Source organism: Amborella trichopoda, chromosome 12 (genome assembly GCF_054954075.1).
Source record: "Amborella trichopoda isolate Santa Cruz 75 chromosome 12, AtrichopodaSantaCruz75HAP2 v2.0, whole genome shotgun sequence".
Classification (NCBI taxonomy): domain Eukaryota; kingdom Viridiplantae; phylum Streptophyta; class Magnoliopsida; order Amborellales; family Amborellaceae; genus Amborella; species Amborella trichopoda.
Window position 1 is genome coordinate 45,463,142 of NC_142347.1, and position 22,281 is coordinate 45,485,422.

Below are 22,281 nucleotides of genomic sequence, written 5' to 3' on the forward strand. Positions count from 1 at the left end.
CTTAGTTTGGCCGAAATTAGCTTTTTCGGTTCAAGATTGAAGCTAGACTGCTGATCCCGAGCCATTGGATGTAGTGACTCGGTGTGGGGTGTAAAAAGCTTGGTTGAGGTAATCTCCGACATCTTTTTTTTTAATTGTTTGTTTTTTTATTTTATATTCTCAAGCACAATATTAGGTTGTATGAATGACATCAAGTAGTTGAGATTTATTTTATTGATGTGTTATTTATTTTTCGAATTTCTATTGTTTGTAATAAGACCATTTGTGAGTAATCTTGTTGCCAATATTATAAGGGGTAATTATTATTAAAAAAAAAAATTTTATTTTTCCAACAAAAGATTACATAGGTCTTTCTTTCATTGGTATCAGAGCGTTATGGCATGTGTACCTTATTCATGCAAAATCAGAAGCCCTAGAAAAATTCAAAGAATATAAGGCCCAAGTAGAGAATCAAACCAACTTGAAAATTAAAGTCCTTAGAACTGATAGAGGGGGGAATATTCATCTGATCTTTTCAAAGAATTGTGTATTGAAAATGAGATCATCCATCAGTACATCATGCCTCATACTCCTGAACAAAATGATGTAGACGAGAGAATGAATAAGACCTTAATGGAAACGATAAGGAGGATGATAGGACATGCAAATATCACATTGGAGTTTTGAGGAGAAATCGAATTAACGGCATGTTACATCCTTAACAGGACTCCCACAAAAGCTGCCCCACTTACTCCTCACGAAATTTCACAGGTCGTACTCCCTCCCTTGAACACCTAAAAGTTTGGGGTTGCTCAGCCCATGTCCTTATTCCACATAAAAATAGAACCAAATTGCAACCCAAAAGTGTCAAATCCATTTTTATTGGTTACCCAGATCATGGTAAGAGGTATCGATTCTGCAACCTTGAAACTGGTACGGTTATTGAAAGCCGCAATGCTCACTTCTTTGAGGAAGAGTTCCTTGAAGCAAATGTGAGTAGAAAACAAACCAACTTTTATGAGGAGGCAAAAAACAACGACGTAGTTCGAGACCATGAACCTGAAACTTCTAAACCAACCCAACCTGTTTCTGAACTCCCTAAAGAAAGTGAACCTCTACTTGAACCACGACGAAGTAACCGAGTCAGTAGACCACCTCTTTACCTAGAACATTTTGTCTACCTTAGAGAACATATTGATAAGGTTGGGGAAGATCTAGATTCAAAACCTAGAACTCACCGTGAAGCCTTGACCTGTCCTGAAAGGGAATACTGGGTAGAAACCATGGAAGATGAGTATACTTCCATTAACCAAAACAATGTATAGGAATCAGTACCCCTACCTGAAAAACGTAAGGCCATTGGTCGTAAGTGGATTTTCAAAAAAAAGTTGAACTCTGAAGGGAAAATAAAAAAATACAAAGTTAGGTTGCTTGCAAAGGGTTTTACCCAGAAAGAAAGGATAGATTATGAGGAAATGGTTGCCAAATTTCCATCCATCCAAATCCTTATAGCTATAGCGGCCCATTTTGACTTTGAGGTTCATCAAATGGATATCAAAACGACCTTTCTAAATGGAGATTTAGAAGAAGAAATTTACACGACTCAGCCTGAGGGATTTAAGGAGAAAGGGAAATAGAACCTTGTATGCAAACTTAGTAAATCCCTTTATGGCCTGAAACAAGCATCGCGACAGTGATACATAAAATTTCAAGAGACCATTACTCTTGCATGATTCTCTACAAATAATGAAGATTATTGCATATATCAAAAGGTCAGTGGGAGTGTTGTGGTCTTTATATCGTTATATGTAGATGATATGGTAATTGTTAGTAGCTCAATTGCCCTAGAAGTAGAGATGAAAAATTTCCTTGCACAACACTTCGATATGAAGGATCCTGGAAAAGCTTCATATGTGCTGGAACAGGAGAGAGAAGACTATCCAACTTTCCCAGGTAACCTACTGTAAGAGGATACTCGAAAAGTTTGATATGAGTATGTGTAAGCGCATGTTAACCCCAATTGATAAAAAGACCAAGCTTAGTAATAAAATATGTTCTACCGAAGACATGGATATAAGAGCCATGGAGATAGTGCCATACAAGAGCGCAGTTGGATCCCTTATGTACGCCATGACGGGAACAAGGCCTGACTTGTTCTTCGTCATGAGTCTGATGAGGCATTTCCAAAGCAATCTAGGAGAGGAGCATTAGAAAGCAGTAAAAAGAATTATCAGATATTTAAAGGGGACCATGAACTATGCGTTCACATATAAGGGGGGAACTGAAATAGGAATAGAGGGATATTCAGATACAAGCTATCGCGCGGATTCAGATGATGTGAAGTCTACATCTGGGTATGTGTTTATGCTTGGAGGGGGTACGGTTTCTTGGAAGTCAAAGAAATAAGATATTGTGGCTTTGTCCAACATGAAATCCGAGTATGTGCCATGCTATCTAGCAGCCAAGGAGGCTATATGGATTAAGAAGTTTATTAATTAACTTAATTTTCATCTTGTACGTTGTGAGGCCGTTCGAATTTTCTGCGACAACACGGCGGCTATTTGTGTCGCTAAGGAGCCTCGGTTTCACAAGAATTCCAAGCATATTAAGCGATACTTCTATCACCTGAGAAATGAGGTGAGATTGAAAGAGATCGAGTTCAGCTGATTTGATGATTGTAGACCCTCTGACTAAAGGAGTTATCCCTAATGTTTTTGTAAGACATGTGAGAGAGATGGGGATGAGAGAAAGTAAGGAATATAGAATGTAGAGCCTTCAAAGGCCAAGTGAGAGATGTTGGATTTATGTGGCCTTTAAAGGCCTTATGAGTGTGTAACGAAAATATTTATTATAGTAGAACATAAACTCAGTGAGAGTGTGGTCCCTCGAAGACCATACTAGGCGAATGATATTTGCGGATATCGAACTGTACTTGACGATTTAGGCCAGACAGTTGGAAAACCCAAGGTACATGGTCATAAAAAAAATAAACCGAGAAGGGTTTTTGGGTTAGCTCTTGATGAGGTCGGAGCTTATGCCTAGATGAGTGAGCCGAGGGACTATGTGACCCTTGTGTGTGAAGGTAGGCCTACAGAGACGGGGGCCAAAACCTCATCCATGTTCCATCAGACGGCATGTACATAGATAGATCGTTCGGGAAAGCTAGATATCCACCTTTGGGTGAAGCATATGCATGTACGAGAGATACCCCTATGCACCATAGAGTTGTGGTCGCATCTGGTCGTGGTGACGTTGACTTCTCTCTAGGGGAGGACCTGTAATCCACAGACTGGGATTGCGATTCCTTGGCTCTTCGATCAGACTTTGGTGACCCGCTAATGAGCTCCTACTTAGACTGTGGGTCATGGAAAACATTGGGTCGGTTCGATAAAGCAAGTGTGATCTGTAGTCCATAGTTGAAGGTGGAGTATCCTGTGATCGTTGATTGAATTCCTGAACCATATGGATCCACTTCCCTTCACATTAATTTAATTGTGTTCATTTTATTATTAAATTATTTTAAATTTATTATTTGAATTTTTATAAGTCATTTGATATTTTATTTCTTATTTTTAGACATATAAAACTGAAGTTATTAATTTACAAAGTTATAACATTTTAAAATTTATTTTGTTTAATTTTAAAATATTTATTAAAAAAAATTACATGGGGAACCGTAGTGCACATGGGCCCACCATGTGGGTATTAAGTGGGGCCCCACATATCATACATGGATGGCACGCCCCACCCTTGGATACCTTCTCTTGTTGCTTTGTCTTCAAGTTTGTTAAATATGGTAACTATATCTTATAGCATACGGTCAACTATTGATTAGGAAATATTGACCATATCTTATCTTGAAGGAATATCTTGACTTGATATTATTGAAATATTCTTATGGAAAATATGAGATGGAATATGCAATTTATGGTATGCACTATATCTTTAATGCATTTAATTGATTTAAATATATTGATGGAAAAATGGTTGAAAGAAAAAGGGATAATGGTTTATGCACCTTCGATAATGTTGATAGCCCATCTATGGAATGGATGGCTCAGATCTCTCACCCTAGAAGTCACCCTGATTAATGGTCCATATTCAATTTAAAAAAAGAGACAAATTATGGGAAACTTTAAAGAAACCTTAGACCTAAATTTCACTATAAATAGGGGTGCTCTCCCCCATCTCTACACACCTCTCTCTCCCATAAACTCTCTCTCTCTCTCTTCCATAGGGGCCACGCCCCTCTCTCTTGACTCTATGATTTTCTCTCTCTACTTCTCTCCTAAAAAGACCCTAGGGGGCACGCCCCAACATAAAGATTATTTCTCTCATGATCTAATCTAAGGGTTGGGTAAATTAGGGTTTAAGCCTAATTATTTTGGGGTTACGGTTTTATAGAGATTTAAGAGTGGTTATCTAGTTTGGCCGAAATTAGCTTTCCCGGTTCGAGATTGAAGCTAGACCGCTGTTCCCGCGCCATTGGATGTGGTGACTCGGTGTGGGGTGTAAAAAGCCCGGTTGAGGTAATCTCCAACATCTTTTTTTTTTTAATTATTTGTTCTTTTATTTTATATTCTCAAACACAGTATTAAGTTGTATAAATGACATCAAGTAGTTGAGATTTATTTTATTGATGTGTTATTTATTTTTGGAATTTCTATTGTTTGTAATAAGACCATCTGTGAGTGATTTTGTTGCCAAAATTATAAGAGGTGATTATTATTAAAAAACAAAAATATATTTTCCTGCAAAAGATTACATCGGTCTTTCTTTCATACCACACCTATACAGAGAAAATAATAACCAAAATCCTTCCAACTCTATAATAATACTCCTACTTCAATCTAAACCTACAAGGGGGATAAAAACGAAACCAAGGAATTAAACCAATTCTCATCATATAAAAGTTCCAAGACTAATTGAATTAGTTTTCTTGATCTTATCCTATCTCCCAAGGGATCCTAATCAATCAGCAGGGACCTCGACGGTCCGTGTCGGCACACTCTTGAGACCAGGCTTTCCTCTTATCTCTGCAGGTTGCCACTTGAAAACACATTTTGTCTCCTTTCGATGAGTCGCTCTTCACGCATCATCCATGATCCTGTTGTCTTTGACATCACCTCCAATACCTTCTGCGGTTTGCAGACATCGGAGTGGACTGTATCCAGTTGCACATCCACAATGGACTTTGTTGGAGTGAATGGGTACTAATGCCACAGACAGCCAACAAGCATTTTTTAATACAATTGACAACCTCTTGGTTACATCCATCTCCAAAGCGCTGAGAGTGAAGGACTTCTCCCCCACAGTGAACTCCAATTTAGGCTTCTCCATGACCCATGTAAAATCCTCTTGCACCTCCCCCTCACCATCTTTGTACTGTAACTCTAGCTGCATATCATCTACCACGGCGTTCCCAGTCTTGGTCATTTTGGGCATCCTGCAATGTTTCACCAAGTGGCTTGGCTTTCCACTTTCCTTGTCGTCCTTGGGTTGCTGAAAATGCCTCTTCACTCTCATTTATAGAGAGCTCCACCATCTCTCTTGCAAGAGACTCTCAAAAAACTAGCAGGTTCTCCAACTCAGTCAGTGTCAGCCAAGAACCCATGAAACTTTAGTCTAAGCCTGTGGATAATCAACCTCAGCATACACTTCCCACCTATCCTTAACTCCTTGTCAAGTTGGGTGATCTCATTATATAAGTTCTTTACTTTCATAAAATACTACCGAAAGGGAACCATGTATCAATGAAACCAGCTCATTCTCCAATAGGGCTGAGAACTTATCCTATCCGCATCCGAAATCCAAATTTTAGGTTCAGATCCAAAATTTAGATTTGAATAGTAATTTGAATAGGATATGGTACAGGTGGATCCGATCACGGATGTTCGGTAGTGTTTAAATTTTTTTTTTTTTTTTACAGAATCAAATCACTTGAAATTTTAGGTGTGTGTTCTTCTCATCAAGGAACACCTAATAAAAATATAAAAAAAATTATTCACAAAAAATAAAATGACCAAAATACCCCCTGAAATTTTTTCAAACTTTTCGAGGTTGGTCAATTTATTTCATGTAAAATAGTTTTTTTGATATTTTTCAAAGATTCACCTATTTTTTATGAACATACGCCTGAAATTTTGAGTGATTTGGATTTGTAGAAAAAAAAACTAACATTCAAAAACTCTGAGACATCCGTGATCGTCAGATCGGCCCAGATTCAATCTAGGACGTTGGGCTCATATGCTCATATGAGGTAGTGGGCTAATCCCATCTTATATATATATATATATATATATATATATATATATATATATATATATATATATATATATATATATATATATATATATATATATATATATATATATATATATATATATATATGGGTGTGGTTTCTATAAGGTTGCAACCTTAAACAATCCAATTAAGACGCACCTCTAAATTTTATCATAACATCCAATTTTATTGTAAAAAAACCTTAAGATTTTCTTAAAATCTATTTTCATAACTAATTAGAAAATTTTAAACTCAAAAAATGATTAAAATTAAGTAGATCTATAAACATATGGAAATCTTGAAAATGGACGGTCTAGATAATGTGTCGCATGCACTATTTTAGGGACTCAAAAACTTCTTTCTTTTTTTTTTTTTCATATTTATACATCTCGATGTCGTGATGACCAATTAGAGGGTTTTTTAACATTAAAATAACATTTTCGATAGATTTTTAAGGTGCATATGTAATTCTACATTTTAAGGTTGCAACCTTATATAAACTTTTTCCTATATATATATATATATATATATATATATATATATATATAGGGTGCGGTTTGTATAGAGCCTAGGGTCTAAACAGTCAAATTAGAGCTTACCATCAAATAGTATCGAGAAATGTGCTTTAAATATCAAAATATTTGTGATAGCTTTAAAATATATTTTCATTTTTAATTATAAAGTTTAAAGCTTCAAAATTAGTGTAAATCGACATACCTATGAAAACTGGAAAATCTTGAAAATTGACAGTCCAAATATGTGTTCTAAAATACACTATATATATATATATATATCTAAAGACTCTAAGTGAAAATGAACAGTGATTTCGCTTACCCTCATCATCATCCAAACTTTATCCAACGGTCGCAGTTGTCCGGTAGTGTTTCAATTTTCATTTTTTTTACTAATTGGAATGATATGAAATTTGGAACGTGTGTACATCTTAGTGAGGCGTACCTAATAAAATGTGAAAAAAATAATTTGTAAACTATAAATTGATCAAAATACCCCATAAAATTTTAGGGGTATTTTGGTTAATATATATTTTACGAATTATATTTTTTTCACATTTTTATTAGGTGCACCTCACTAGGATGTACGCACGGTCCAAATTTCAAATAATTTGGATTTGTAGAAAAAAAAATGAAAATTGAAAGACTACCGGGCAACTGTGACCGTACTATAAAGTTTGAATGGTGGTGAGGGTAGGTAAAATCACTGTTCATATTCACCTATAGATGTTGGGAAGAGTTTTCCTATATATATATATATATATATATATATATATATATATATATATATATATATATACTTTTAAAAGGCCTAATCAGTATATAGTTTTCAGATTTCGATCCCATGCATATTCTGGATCAAACTCCTGATTCAGATCTGAACATTCTGGATCAAATCAGATCAGGATCCTATGTATATTATTCGAATCCAGACCTAGTCCGAAAAATTCTCAACCCCATTCTCCAATAGCTAAAATCATGCATTCGGTCGAGAGATGAAAGCACATCCCATGCTTCCTTTGGTATCTGATATAGTTAGTGAGCGCTTTCTAGATCGAAACATTCAACACATACAACTTCTATCCTAATACACCAACTTCAATCTTGACCTCCTACGGAGATATAAACGAAATTAAGAAATTGAACGCGCCTATCTCATCGCTAGGACAAGGGGTAGGCTCAAAAGGACATAGTTAGAAGCATAGTTACCAAGTGCATCCAACTAGGGTGGCGCTCCCGTTTCGGAACCCAGCTCCGGCGCTTCGTGGCCAGGATCTCGACTGGGACCCGTTCCAATTTTTTTGGGAGCTCTCTCCTATTTATAGGATTCTCGATCCAAATCATAATGGAGCTCGATCCCACAATCGCATAGATCGCAATCTCACTTTCACACGGAACGTGTTCGTGTGTGTTAGAATACGCGTTAACACAACACAAAAAGTTTGTGCTGCCGATGGAGTAAATTGTTGTTTAGTATCATCAATGAGAAACCTAAGTTAGTCTTCTATAATAGAATATAAAAATAGATTTATTGTTTATTAGAGATTAAGACGAAAATAATAAAATCATTGGAAACATTTGGTTTGTCTGGCTTTTACATAATATGGTCATGAGGGTTCACATAAATACATGTTTTTAAAAAATTGATAGATCAATTTTGCATTTAATGCATGTAATGATAAATTTTTATTATTAAAATATTATTTCCTTTATTTTTTATTTCTAAGATGTGCATTAAATATGCATGTAATGATCAAATTTTAATTATTACAATATTAGATGCCCTCACTCATGTGTGTCTTCGAATATGTGTTAACACAAGACACAAAACTTATGCTACTAATGGAGTAAATTGTTGTTTAGTTTCATAAAGGACAAACCTAAATTGCTCTTTTATAGTGAAATATAAAAATTGATTTATTGTCAATTAGAGATTAAGGCGAAAAAAATAAAATTATAGAAAACATTTGGTTTATTTAACTTTTACCTAATATAGTTTTGCGGGTTCACAGGGAATATGAATAAAAGTATTTTTAATGATATCCTTTATGCGTATCATTTCCATTTCCATTTCGCACAAGGTTTTTAATGCATATCTAGTATTTAATGGTATTATTTTAAAAAATATATTTGTATTTTGGGGAGAGTAAAAAGGGAGATTTGAACTTTTTTGATAAAGTACTTTGAATGGAGCTCGATCATTTCCAAATAGGAACGTGGTCTTTCTTAGATGGGGGCTCAACTCATCCTTAAATGGGATATTGTTCCTATTGTAAATGTGAGCATGATCCTAATGAACATGGGAATACGAGGTTGATATTATCTTGAATTATTGAATCCGTAATTTTAAGGGATTGATTTCTTTTAATTTAAGTTTCCTATTTATTTGGGTAGAGCCTATTATTTAGGATCTTATAGATAAGTTCTACTTAGAATAAGATGGAGCCTCAGGTACACAAGTAGATAGAGATAAAGTTAAGTTTCCTAACATAGAAAGATAGAGCCCCAACTACCACCTCTTTGGGGTTTGCTTTTTCTATATAATAGGTTATTTAGAGACAAAAAGATCCAAAAGCATAGAAGGAAACTTTTACGTGTTTTTGTAGAGAGAGAAAAATTTATAGAGAAAGAAGGTTTTGTAGGAGATGAGTCTTGTAATTTTCTTTGATTGAGTGAAAAACATCGATCGTCTTTGCCTGTGGATGTAGTCACATCTGTGACGAACCACGTAAATCTTGGTGTTTTTTTATTATTATTTATTTCTTGCTTTATTTTTGTTGCTTGGTGCTTGTTTTTGTCAATTCTTTTTCTCGTACTTTATTTGCTAAAAATCAACTTGTTGGGTTTAGAGATTCCGCGCATAACACACGATCCCATTTTACATGGAACGTGTTCTCGTTAAATGAGAATCTCGATCCCAATGTATTGCGAACTTGCTCCCTATTCAAACAGGATTTGGATCTGTAACTTCCATCCTCATCAAAACTCGCTCGTCGAGCTCTGGAGCTTTGGCAGTCGTCGATCTGATGCTCTCGCTCTCGGAACCGGAGCCATTCCCACTCTCGGTAACAATGTTTGGACATATTACCCTTAATAAAGCAGAATGACAAACTAGGATTTTGTAGTGACCCCAACTAGTTAAGAAAAGGCATCGACGATTGTGCACCTATCAAGTAGGATTCTAATCCAATCAGCGGTGACCTCTAACATTTTGTGCTCTTCGTATTTATAATACCCATTGTGCACACTGTTAATTCCTCTTAGAGACAGATTTCTTGCTAATTAATTTTGAGACCCGTAAGTTTTTGTCCATTAAGCTAGTTTAACCACGAGTCAGATATAAATATGGCTAGCTTACAATACCTCAAAAAGTATAGTAAAGTTTTTTTTTTTTAGAAGAGTACTTAACATTATTAGAAAATTATTGTAGAGTTGAGCTACGCTGAAGGATCGTACATACAAAAATATACATCATTTCTTCTGGTTGAATCACAATAAGGTGTTAAGCAAGCACTGCCTTCATCATCATCCAAGCTTTGTCCCAATTATTAAAGTGATGCTAAGCCAAGCATTATTTTAACTTTCATAAATCAAGCACTACAATCACCTGCAAGTTAATACTTCTCACAAAATTCAGAGTAGCACGCTTGGAAAAAAGACCACTGAGGATTAGAGAGAGAAGCATTTCTTTATTCTATTTTGGGTAGGTCAATAGTTGGAATGGAAGCTGGGATCTAGCATTGCAAGCAAAGCAATTAAGCCCATGCCCTATTACTGAGAATCGTTGTTTATTGATGCTTAAGGAGGAAGATACACTTCCATTCATTCAAAAGAGTACATATATATACAATAGAGGATGTCCATGAATTACGACTGCCCTAAATAAAACAATAAAGCAACTTACTATAACATGGGTCCATTTAAGTAATTCCTATCAGCTAGTTCAAACACCTTCCTAATTTATGGCCCCACAGCCACACACGTACCAACAACTATAACATCCTATGCGAGTATACTAATACTTTATAGGATTGTATACTAGGAGAATTTATCTTTGTTATAAGAAGGTTATAATTACTCATAGGAATTAGATGTCAAATTGAATGGTTTGGGGTGAATCATAAAATTCAAGTTTTTTTTTTTTGCTTGGGGTGTATCACAAAATTCAAGATTTTGTTTTTTTAAACTTTGAATATAGTAATTTGAAATATGAGAGACAAGACCTCCATGTACCAAAAATAAATGATCGTACTTTTCCATACCTCATTACATAACGATGAAACATACTTCATTTTTTAGGGTGGTCTACTTAATATTATCCAGGCAAGAGCTACTTGCCCTAACCAAATGAAATGGTCAAAATTACCCCATGACACCTATGAAGGAGAAGAAAATGTTCAAGAAGGCTTTTTAGTTCAATACTATGAAATGGTGCGCAAATTGCCATATGTTTAACATAAAATTGGACACGTTCATATAACATATCCAATTTTTAGACACACGGTGTCTTATTTGATTTTATATTGATACTGGACATTTGTAGGAGTTGAACTCATAAACATTCGAGATGGCATTAAAAATAAGAGTAATGATCCTATAGGACTCTCTTCCACTTATGTTTCTAGGACCCCAAAGGATCACCATTAAATTTGATATGGACCTTTAAAAAAGTTATATGAGAGTGAGACTTGATTTTTTTAGAGATTTATGTCAAATTTAATGGTGATTTTTTGAAGTCCTACACACATAAATAGAAAAAGATCTTATAAAATCATTTTTTTTAAAATAATAACCCCCGAGTTTCCTAATATATAACATATATTACTTGTATCATTACTAACCCATGTCAAATGTTATAAATGCTTGATGGTGCATTTATTACAGAGAAAGTAATAATTAGACAGTTAAAAGTGAAGACATGCATATGTTTATGCATGCCCTCTAAGGCTCTAATGCATAAAAGTCATAAAGGATGCCCTTTAATATAGCAGTACAGGCAATTGTCCATCCATATTATTATAATGATTTTTGAATATATTACTATAATGGGCGCAGTTTGTATAGAGCCTAGGCTCTAAACAATCAAATTAGAGCCTACTTTCAAATAGTATCGAGAAATGTGGTTTTAATATTGAAAATCTTTGTAATAGCCTTAAAATATATTTTTATATTTATTTATAAAATTTAAAGCTTCAAAACTAGTATAGATCGATAGATCTATAGTGCACCGGATGACTCTATTTGCAATCCAAAGAGTGTAAAGCATCTATCTTAAAGATGGATGCAAGTAGGTGTTCCATCTAAAAACAATGGAAACTAAAAGTCTAAATGTTTTTTTACTAGAATTATTATTTCAATATTTTAAAATTTACTTATTTTTTCATATTCATGATCTCCATGTTATAGATTACATGTCCATAAAAATTAAGTTAAAAAATCCATCTCAAAAATAAATTTATTAATAGGCCCGCATTTATACATATGCGGGCTTGGCCACATAAAACCGAGTCCACATATTTATGAATATAATTCATTGCTATATTTACATAGGTGCATATGGACTCAAACAATAACATCTTATATAAAACATATTTGTTGTAATTTATTAAATTAAGATGTAGTGTGTAATTTAAATTGGAGATCGAGAAGATCTATGAAAACTTAAAAATTGACGGTCCAAAAATGTATTACAAGATGCATTATTTCCATAACTTAGAAATCCATTTTTTTTCTCAAGTCCATGCATCTTGATGTCGAGATGATCAATTTGAGGATATTTGGGCATCAAGACAACCTCTTCTAATGAAATTTTTGAGGTAGACTCTAATTTCCTTAGATATATCTTACAGCTTAAATATATATTAAATCAATAGAAATTATTTAAGTTTAATGAGATAGAATGCTTAAATTTTTTAATATTTTTTTTTGACTTTTTTTTTCACCTTGATGGGCCGAACAGATCAAACCGGTCCAAGTCAGCTGGTTTACTGGGTGGACTAGGAACCGGTAGGTGACCCATTCGGCCACCCAGTCCGATCTTTTGAACACTATTGAAAACAAAGCTGAACCACCATGAAAAAATAAGATGGAAGTGTGTGCTCTCTAATGTCTCTCTTGCGAACAAAGCAGACCCACCCTGAGAAAATAAGGTTTGAGGTGTGTGCTCCCTAATCTCTTTTAAGAACCTACAACTTCGTATGGGGGGCCATTTATTAGGCATTTCACAGGAACATTAGCTAAAACAAATTGCCCATTCTCATGGTGACAAACAAATTTCCCTATCTATTATTCCCAGAATTCACAATCTTATTATTTCACAGAGATGGATTCCTTGCTAATTTATTTTTAAACTTAAAGATTTTGTGCATGAAGCTAGCTTAGCCATGAGTCAGATTCAAATATGGCGAGTATGCAATACTTTAGACAATATTAAGTTTGAAAATCTGTTCTTTGAGCCAGCGAATCATCGTCATCTGAGGGAGAGAAAGAGGAAGTAGAATGGGCATCATCATCTGAGGTTGAAGTGCTATGAGGCGGTGCGGCAACACTTGTAGAGAAGTGTTCCTTCAATAAGTTGGAGCGCAAAGGGCTCTCCAAACATTTGCTAGGATACCGCTGTCGAAGTCGATATGTTTCTATGTTCTCTCTTTTCTTCGAAAATAATGCAAAGAAGGGTGTTTCTCACTAAAGTGCCTAGCCGCAGCGATAGTTCTTCGCCATATACTTTGATGCGTTACTTTGGCTTCACCTGTTTCATTATTGTGATCCTCCTTGCAAATTTGGATGAAAAAAATTATCAAGGCTGCAATGGAAGTTGTTGACACGAGGAGGAAGAGGCCCCAAAAGCAATCGAGGCTCAAACCGTTCGAAGCCACATCAGTTGATGAGGTTGGCTGCACAGTACGGCTTCCAAGCCAAGCCATCTCCATTCCCTTCATCTTCTCATCTTCAGTCACTTCCAAGACTGCTTTGGAAATATCAGAAAGTAGTGGGGAGTTCTTTTGGAACACCTGGTTCAAGTAGAAAAATGTTAAGTCATATTGGCATAATGCAATGGCATTGCTCACATTGGTGAAAAGAAAAGTACATTGTAGTCCAGTGGACCATGTAAATTCATAATTCATTGGGGTGCATGTTTTGTTTTTGGTCTGTCACAATGTCTTCATCATCATCCATCATTTACTTGGATAATGATGATCCAAGAATGGTAGTTTCCCACAGTCCATGGGATCACAGTACAGTTTCCCATGCATAAAAACGGAATAGCTTATCATGACTCCTAAGGAAATATAGGAGGCTTCAACAAACACAATAGCTGTTACCAAAAAATCTAGCTTTTTTTTAATCTCTTTTTTAAAAAAAACCTAACTTACTCTAACTTCTATAATAAAATATTTGCTTTCACTTTTCCCAGGGAAAAGGTGGAGAAAAAATGCAGATATTTTTTAAAAGTGGAAATTAAGTGGGGTGTGTGTGTTACAGAGAGAGATATTACATAGCCAAAGCCCCCAGTTCTGAAAATTGGCCCAGCCATGGAAAATTCATCATGGTAAGAAGTGAGAAAAACTTTGATGTAGGGGATCTCAAGAAAGATAGCTGAAACCCCGCCATTAGCACTGCTTTTTCTCAAGGCCTTTGCCAATTCACTAGAAGTGTTGAATCCCTTGATCTTCGACTTTGCGATGCCCAACTTCTTCAACATCCCCTCAACAAAAGAATCATCATGGTATCCCACATAATCTCCATTTTCTATGAGGGTTTGCACATCTGTAATGGTGGGTTCCAGTTGCTCTACTGTTAGAATAGAGGCCAAATTTGCAGTATAACTTTGGCTTATTATAAGAACCACAAATAACCATAGGACTAGCACGAACCGTGTTAGATTGTTGTTGACCTTAGCACCTGAAAATCATAAGCAAACTTTCATGCTTGAGAGTGTTCAAGTAGAGAGAGTTTCAAGCCTTTAATAATGACTACACTAGTGGTATTAAGTCTTTTATCACATTTTAATTCTATAACAAAAACATGAAAAAACAAAGCGTAAAAAGTTCTTACAATGCGAAAAGACAAGAGCCGAGAAAGAGAAATATAGAGCCTTGCCCAGTTGATCCATCGGTGTCCCTTGGAAATAGTCGTTTACCCTATGCTCCAAAGACCAAACCACAAATGCCATGAAGATGAAGCAACATGCAGTGACCGACCAAAGCTCTCGTGTTAAAGGCTTCAAGAATACCCATGCTCTGCTTCTCCTCTCTTTCTGCATTGGAACTACCATTGACACCCCTGGCTTGGAGTATGGGGGGGTAAAGTCGACATAATTTGAACGATTTGCCGTTATAGTCACATCACCCACAACGGCATCGTACGTCTGTTCTCAAATTAGGGATATGCAAATACAGAAAACATTCATCTCTAACAGAATTAATTGCATCATTATAAATAACAAAAACAAAGAAGAGCTATTATAGACAGTAGCAAAATAAGAATAATCAAAACGTTAACGTAATGTGTGATGGACATGGCAAAGATAAGTATATCATGCAGTTGTTGTGTATTAACAGCAGGGGGATGGTGGAGATTAATTACTTTCTTTGCTACAAGTAAGTTGCCCCATTTCAAAGGTTGAACACAAAAGATACTACAGCAGTAATTTGGTAACCTATATTAAATGATAAAGTTACTAGTACATATCCCAGTCCCAGGAAGTAAAAATCTAGAGACAGGGAAAGTGCATTGTAATCTAAGGACACTAATGACCATTGTTCTTTGGGTCCATCACCTGCCATTTGAATGATGGATGGCGAATAGTTGAGAGAGAGTGGGACCCGTCAAGATACGAAGACATGATCCTATTGGTGGCATCTGAGTCTATGTCCATTTCAATCCATCATTTCAATGGACTGGGGAGTTCCTATGGGTTATGCATTTCTTTAGTCCTTGGGATTAAATTGTGGATTGGCTTAGTGCCCACAATTCATAATCATAAGAAGTATCATAAGATCTTAATGACTATGGTACATGTGTGGTACCATAGTCATATAATCTTAATGACTATGGTACATGTACCATAGTCATATAATCCTCAAGACATGTACCATAGTCATATAATCTTAATGACTATGGTACAGGCCTTGAGGATTATCACCACTTGTACAATGGGTTAAACCATTATGGAGACAGAGTGGGACCATTGTCGAAGTCATATCATGTTCTTGCAGATCCAACTCTCTTTCTCCATCTCTATCAAACCCATTGATTGTACAGTGATAACTCTAAAGAATTTAAACTTCTAATGGATTACGATATAACAACCAGTTTGTAACAATGGGTGATAGATCTGTTCTTACCCCAAGATAGACCTGGTAAACAAGGTCATTGTAGGTCCCTATTCTTCTCCCATGGCTAATTTCAACTGGAACAAATTCATAGGGGACATCATAGGGTAGAGCATCGAGAACAGCCTTAAAAATGACGACTGAAAATCCGGTCACTGTTAATTGATTATTCAAGTCCCTCTCCACCTTCACAAACTCCTGAAATCCTATTTTGACAGGAACCGCAATCTTTAACTTTCCACCATTTGTTGGGAACATCCAACCCCTAGGGACCCTCACTGATTCCCCGGGCCAGATCACCATCTTTAGATCTGTCACTCTAGTCATGTAAACCTTCTTCTTTTCTTGGGTTTCTTGTTTGATCACCTGAGATAGACCAAATTCAGGTGTCCAAAAACCGATCTCTCTAATGCTTTGACCGACAATGTTGATTATTTGGAAATTAGAAACTTCAAGCTCACCGTCAATGAACTGGATGTTGCTGGTTAACCCCTCAAATTGTGTATTTAATATGGCTTTTAAGAGAAATCGGCCCACTGGAGAAATTTGTGGGGTATAAAAATCCAATGGGTTTCTGGCCACTATTGGGGTGATTGGTTGTCGGAGACTAACAACTTTAGTGACAGATTTCTCCATGGCAAGAGCAAGAGCCCAGGTGGTGTCATAGGCTCTTAATCCAAAAACGTTCAGATGTGGGATTTGAATTTCGTTTGGGTATTCTGCCCTGTAACGATGCTTCCATCTTGTGGTGAACTTAGCCAGTTGTTTAGACTCTTCTACATTTGCTTTAACTCCCAAAACCCCTTGCATTGACGCTATAACTGATGGGTCCATAGAGTCCAAGAGACTGGTGAACCCATCAGTTATGATCCAGGCATACTCCTCACTCATATAGCCGAGTTGTTGAACCTGCCAGAAGAACCTGGAGGCCAGGACAGATGACATATGAATGATAAAGACCCTGTTTTTCATTGACACTAGTTTGAGAATCTCCTCTCCGATAAATTCCTCCGAAGCAGATGAGGCAATGACAATTTTGTGTCGAATGTGAGAACCGATTTCTTCCACGGCATCTATTAAGTAGGGAATGAAGCCAATACAATATTTGGTATTTTCGGATATGGCTACAGCTTGTCTCCATCCGTAGGCTCGGAGGAGAGCTGCGATAGGCTTGGCTTGAGCTGAGTCCTTGATAGTTGCTCGCACAAAGTAAGGAGTGCGAGTTGAGGAGAGAAAAGGAGAAGTTGCAGAGAAAGAGAGAATGGGCACTTGAGACTTGTTTCCAAGTTCGGCCAGAAACTCTGCCTCGGCTGATAACTGAGGGCCTAAGATGGCAGCTACCTCCACATTCTTCAAGAGGTCCAAAGCTGTAGCATTCCAAAACGTTGTTAGCATCTAAACCAAAAAAGATGTACCATAGAGGCTGTTAAAAGAAGATAGAAACGAAGAAAAGTATCTCAATCTTCAGTGGGGATTGTGTTTTGTGTGATCATTTGCATGAAATGCATACTTGTAACAGTCCCCCCAACTTTTGGAACAATAAGGAGCTGGAACAGTTTAACTTTACACTAAGCATGTTTAAATGTAAGTGGTATGTGCTTATATGTACTAAAACATTCCTACTTTAGAGTTTAGACCTCCATGTTGTGGACATTTAACATTGGAGTTGGACCGGCGTGGTTCACAGACCTTCACACCATTCGTGTCGTGGTGGACTATACAGTGTCGACAAGTTTGGAGTTGTCGAACCAGTTTCTCAGACTGACCTGAACCCGACCCCCCCCCTGTCCATAGGTCAACCCAACCTAATTGCCACTCTTATATTCATGCCACAACCAAGCCGATTTTGTTTTATAATTTAGTAGTAGGAATTGAAGTTGAAATATAACATTGCTAATTTCAACTTGCATAGTCATCTGGTTAACTCAAAATATACTCCGTTGGTCTAAAAAAATGCGTAGAAAAATCAATCTGAATTGCAAATGAGTTACGTATGAAAACTTTCCTTGAAAATTGGAAGGTCTTGTTCACTACGAAGGAAGAAGATCTCAAAGGAAGTTCTAGGTGTCTGTGTTTGATAACCTGCTAGAATGTTAAAGAAGTTCTAGGTCGGTTGTTTGACAACGTGTTTGAATATATAGTTATATTTATTTAAATACTATTTAAATATTATTTATTAAATGTTATTTAAATATTAAATATAAAATAATATATAATATATATTTTATTGTAAATATTTATTACATAAGTATATTATGTAATAAAATATATTATATATTATATTTTATATAATAAAATACATTATATTACATAAATATATATGCTATATGTAATACAAATAAATTTTGATAATTTAAATATAAATATATAAAACATAAAATAATGGAAAAATTACACATATATCCGTTCTATTTACGTTATTACGAATGTACCGAATAGTTTTCGTTATTACGTGCCTGTCCGTTTTTTACCTTTCATAACGTAAATTTAAAAAAAAGACAACTTTACCCTTTTTCGGGTGTTAAACAACCGAATTGAAGGGTTTTCAATTTTTTAAAATCTGAATTCAATGTATTTTCGGTTCTTGAACAATATCTTTCACATTTCAAAAAGCTTGAATTGCCAACATCTGAACATCTGAAAATGTCATTCAAATATGACTGCGAAATTCTAGAAACATTAAGGAGGTTAAAGTCGTATTTTTTTTTAAATTACGTTATAAAAGGTAAAAAACGGACAGATATGTAATAACGAAAACTATTTAGTACATCTGTAATAACGTAAAGTATAACGGATATGTATGTAATTTTCCCTAAAATAATATATAATGTAGTATTTTTTATATTTATTTTATTAATATATATTATTATATATAATATATTTATAATATTATATAATAAATATATATTATATAATATACATAATATATAATTTAATTTATATATATATATGATAAAAATAATATAATATAAAAATAAAAATATAATATATAATATAATACAAATATAAATATAAATACAAGGAGCGAGGCAAAATAGGATTTGAAAAAGAAACCCTCTTCAAGGGTTACGATCCTATTTTAAGTTTGTCGTTTTAGACAAAACTTTTCTTCTTAAGGAATAAGGAAGTACTGGTGGAACTTTTTTAACTCTATAAATTCTGTGCATCAAACATGGGAGTTATCTCATATAGGACAATGCTACTACATAGTACGGAAAGTAGGAAACCTTTACTAGTGGCCACTGAAGTTTTAAAAAGACAGGGATCCCGACCCAATTCCTCCAAAATATTGGGAACTGACCGGATCCCTCTAGGAACCGAAACGTGACAGTTTTGGCCACAGTTATGTCAGCCAGAACTAGTACCACCTTTTATTTTTAAAGTTTTATCCTGTTTTGTTCTCTAATTCATTTGAATCGGGCAACTCATCACTCGTTTCTATTCAGTATTCCCAAGGTGGGAAATATTTAAATTTTACTGTGCATAAGGGATGCGGTTTGTATAGAGGGAAATTTCTATACTTCCCCTATAGCATAGAAGATCTATGCTTCTCCTACAATCCAGCCGTCCACTTTTGATCAAGAGAGTTACTCACTGTTTGATCTTAGATCTACGTCTTAAAGTATTTTATTTGTACTTTTTCTTTATTCAAATTGTATGAATATGAAATTTGGTACATTCCATCTTCTCATTGGGGCACACCTATAAAAAATATTAAAAATAAAGTTTAGATAAAATATAATTATCAAAATACCCCTTGAATCTTTTAGAGATATTTTTATCTTTTATTTTATTGAAAATATTTTTTATTTATTTTTCACTAGTACGAGTTTAATAGAAGATTGGACGTCCAAAATTTGGAATCAAAATAGTTTATTGAAAAAATATTAAAAATAAAATAGTGTAGAAATATGACATTGTGATTGGGGCAATCTTAGCCCTCCATTTAGAATGGACGGTTGGATAAAGGGAAGTATATAAGTTTTATGCAGTAGAAGAAGCATAGAAAGCTTGCCCTTATATAGAGCCTCGGCTCTCAACAATGCGCACCTTCAAATAGTATCGAGAAATGTGGTTTCAATTTTGGAAATTTTTGTAATGGCCTTAAAATATAGTTTCATCTTTAATTATAAAATTTAAAGCTTAAAAAATAGAGTAAATCGAACATATCTATGAAAACTTGAAAATTGACAGTCCAAAAAAGCGTTACAAGATGCACTATTTTCAAAACTTGAAATTCATTTTTTTTCTCATGTCCATGCATCTTGATGTCGAGATGATCAATTTGAAGATATTTTGGCATCAAAACAGCCTCTTCTAGTGAAATTTTTGAGAGGGGTTCTAATTTGAGTGTTTTGAGGCTTGGCTCTATATAAAATTTTCCTTTTAACAGTGTTTTTTTTGAAGATTAATTAAGAATAAAGCTTTCCTTTTTTATTTTCTTCTATATTTTTATTTTAATTAATGCCCAAGATATTCTTGAGTGATATAGACGAAGTTTCCGGTACTAGAGAAAGAGAGTTGACAAAATTGTACCGTGTCGACATCGGAGTCATCATTAAGAATTTGTGGCAGATGACTCGATACTAAACCATAGACCAGATATTTATTTAGATTGGCCCATAGTGCACCATACGCCATAGATGACTAGGGCTGTTAGCGGGTTGGGCTTGAGCCAGCTCGAACATTTCTTGCTCCAAAAATCTGCTTTTTGGGGGATGCCTAAACTGAATCCAAAAGAAGAGATTGATGTCCGAGTCGACCAGACCGGACCCGAAGAAAATTTAGGTTTCTATATAATTATGTTATATAATGGTTAATAAATATACGTGCAATATCCCTTTGACATGTTTACAGTATTTTTAGGCGAGGCCCAAGTTGGGCGAGGGGGAGTCAGAAATTATTTCGGGCATTGAAGAGGCCCGACCCGCACCTGGCAGATGACCCTCTTCTATGCCCTGAATTCAGCCTGAAACCAGGATCGAAAGCTATCAGCCCTGTATACCTCTGGTTAGATGGATCCTAGGAGCCCTAAACCTCTAGTTAGAGGAAATCCTAGGGCAACATAGACCATTTAACAATAGTTAATCCTATCCCGAGATATAAAGGATATTGGTGCGCGCGCAGAGAGAGAGAGAGAGAGAGAGAGAGAGTACCAGCTGAGGCAGTCTGCACAACATCTAGTCCTGAGTCTCTCCTTGAGAGTAGTATTCTGGTTTTGTGGTTGGGGTGTTCTTTGTAGAAATCTTCGAGGGCCATTGTTATGCACAAATTGCTCACTCTCCCTACCCATGAATCCAATGCCAAAATCACTCCAACATTAACATTAACAACTCTAGGCCCATTTGCTTCTTCAATACCTAATGCTATACAAAAATGAAAGCATACAAGAAAAAGAACACTCCGGACCATTTTTTCTAGCCCGGTGTGATTCCCCGAAATGGTCGAAGCGCGGGGCTTCAACTAGGGGGCGTGACACCAGGAAATAACTCATAGTCTTCCCTTTAAACCATTGTCTACAAAAAGAGCAACAAATGAGGAACGAATCTTTGAAAACGAGTTTTTCTTTGCTCCCCATTCTCTTTGGTTTTTTTTTTTATTTATTTTCCCTTGGACTAAGTGGGCCAATGGAAGTTGGATTTTTGCCTTGCCCCGCATTAAAGAGTGTTTTTAGGTCCTAGTCCTTGTTTCAACATAGTTGGGATATTGATTCGGGCTTAACCACGGTTAAACCCAATTTTCCTAAGGTTAACTCCAAGGCCAAGGAGAAGGGAACATATTCTGTTCTAAACAAACTTTGTATTATAAACATCAACAAACACCTCTCTTACTCTTAATTATTACCAACCCATCTCTCCGCTCCTCAGAGGCCAGTCATCTAATATCCGCTGATATTTCCCACAGTCGTCTCGTGACATGCATATCGATGTTTTCGTAATGTAGGTGTCAAACTATATATCAAATGTACGAAGGAACCACCACATTTGTTAAAATGGGGAGTATATGGTGCACAAACCAGACCCCTACCGTTCTTCGAACTCAACATACGTTAGAGATGATCTGCTATTTGACTTTATTGATACACAACCGAATAGTGGTTTGATCATCATTGTTTGTTGATGACACATATGGCAGATGGATGGTGTGCACAACGTAAACCCAAAAAAGAAACA

General features: G+C 35.6%; 1 protein-coding gene across 1 annotated transcript; it reads right to left on the reverse strand.

Annotated features, from left to right (window-relative positions):
• Positions 1-13,035: 13,035 nt before the first annotated feature.
• LOC18435436 (glutamate receptor 2.8) lies at positions 13,036-21,589 on the reverse strand. Its single transcript, XM_006845481.3, has 5 exons — positions 21,265-21,589; positions 16,121-17,475; positions 14,829-15,141; positions 14,269-14,675; positions 13,036-13,783 (listed from the first exon to the last, which is right to left on the reverse strand). The coding sequence occupies exons 1-5, from the start codon at positions 21,518-21,520 to the stop codon at positions 13,409-13,411; spliced, it is 2,706 nt and encodes a 901-aa protein (XP_006845544.3). The 5' UTR covers positions 21,521-21,589; the 3' UTR covers positions 13,036-13,408.
• Positions 21,590-22,281: the final 692 nt, after the last annotated feature.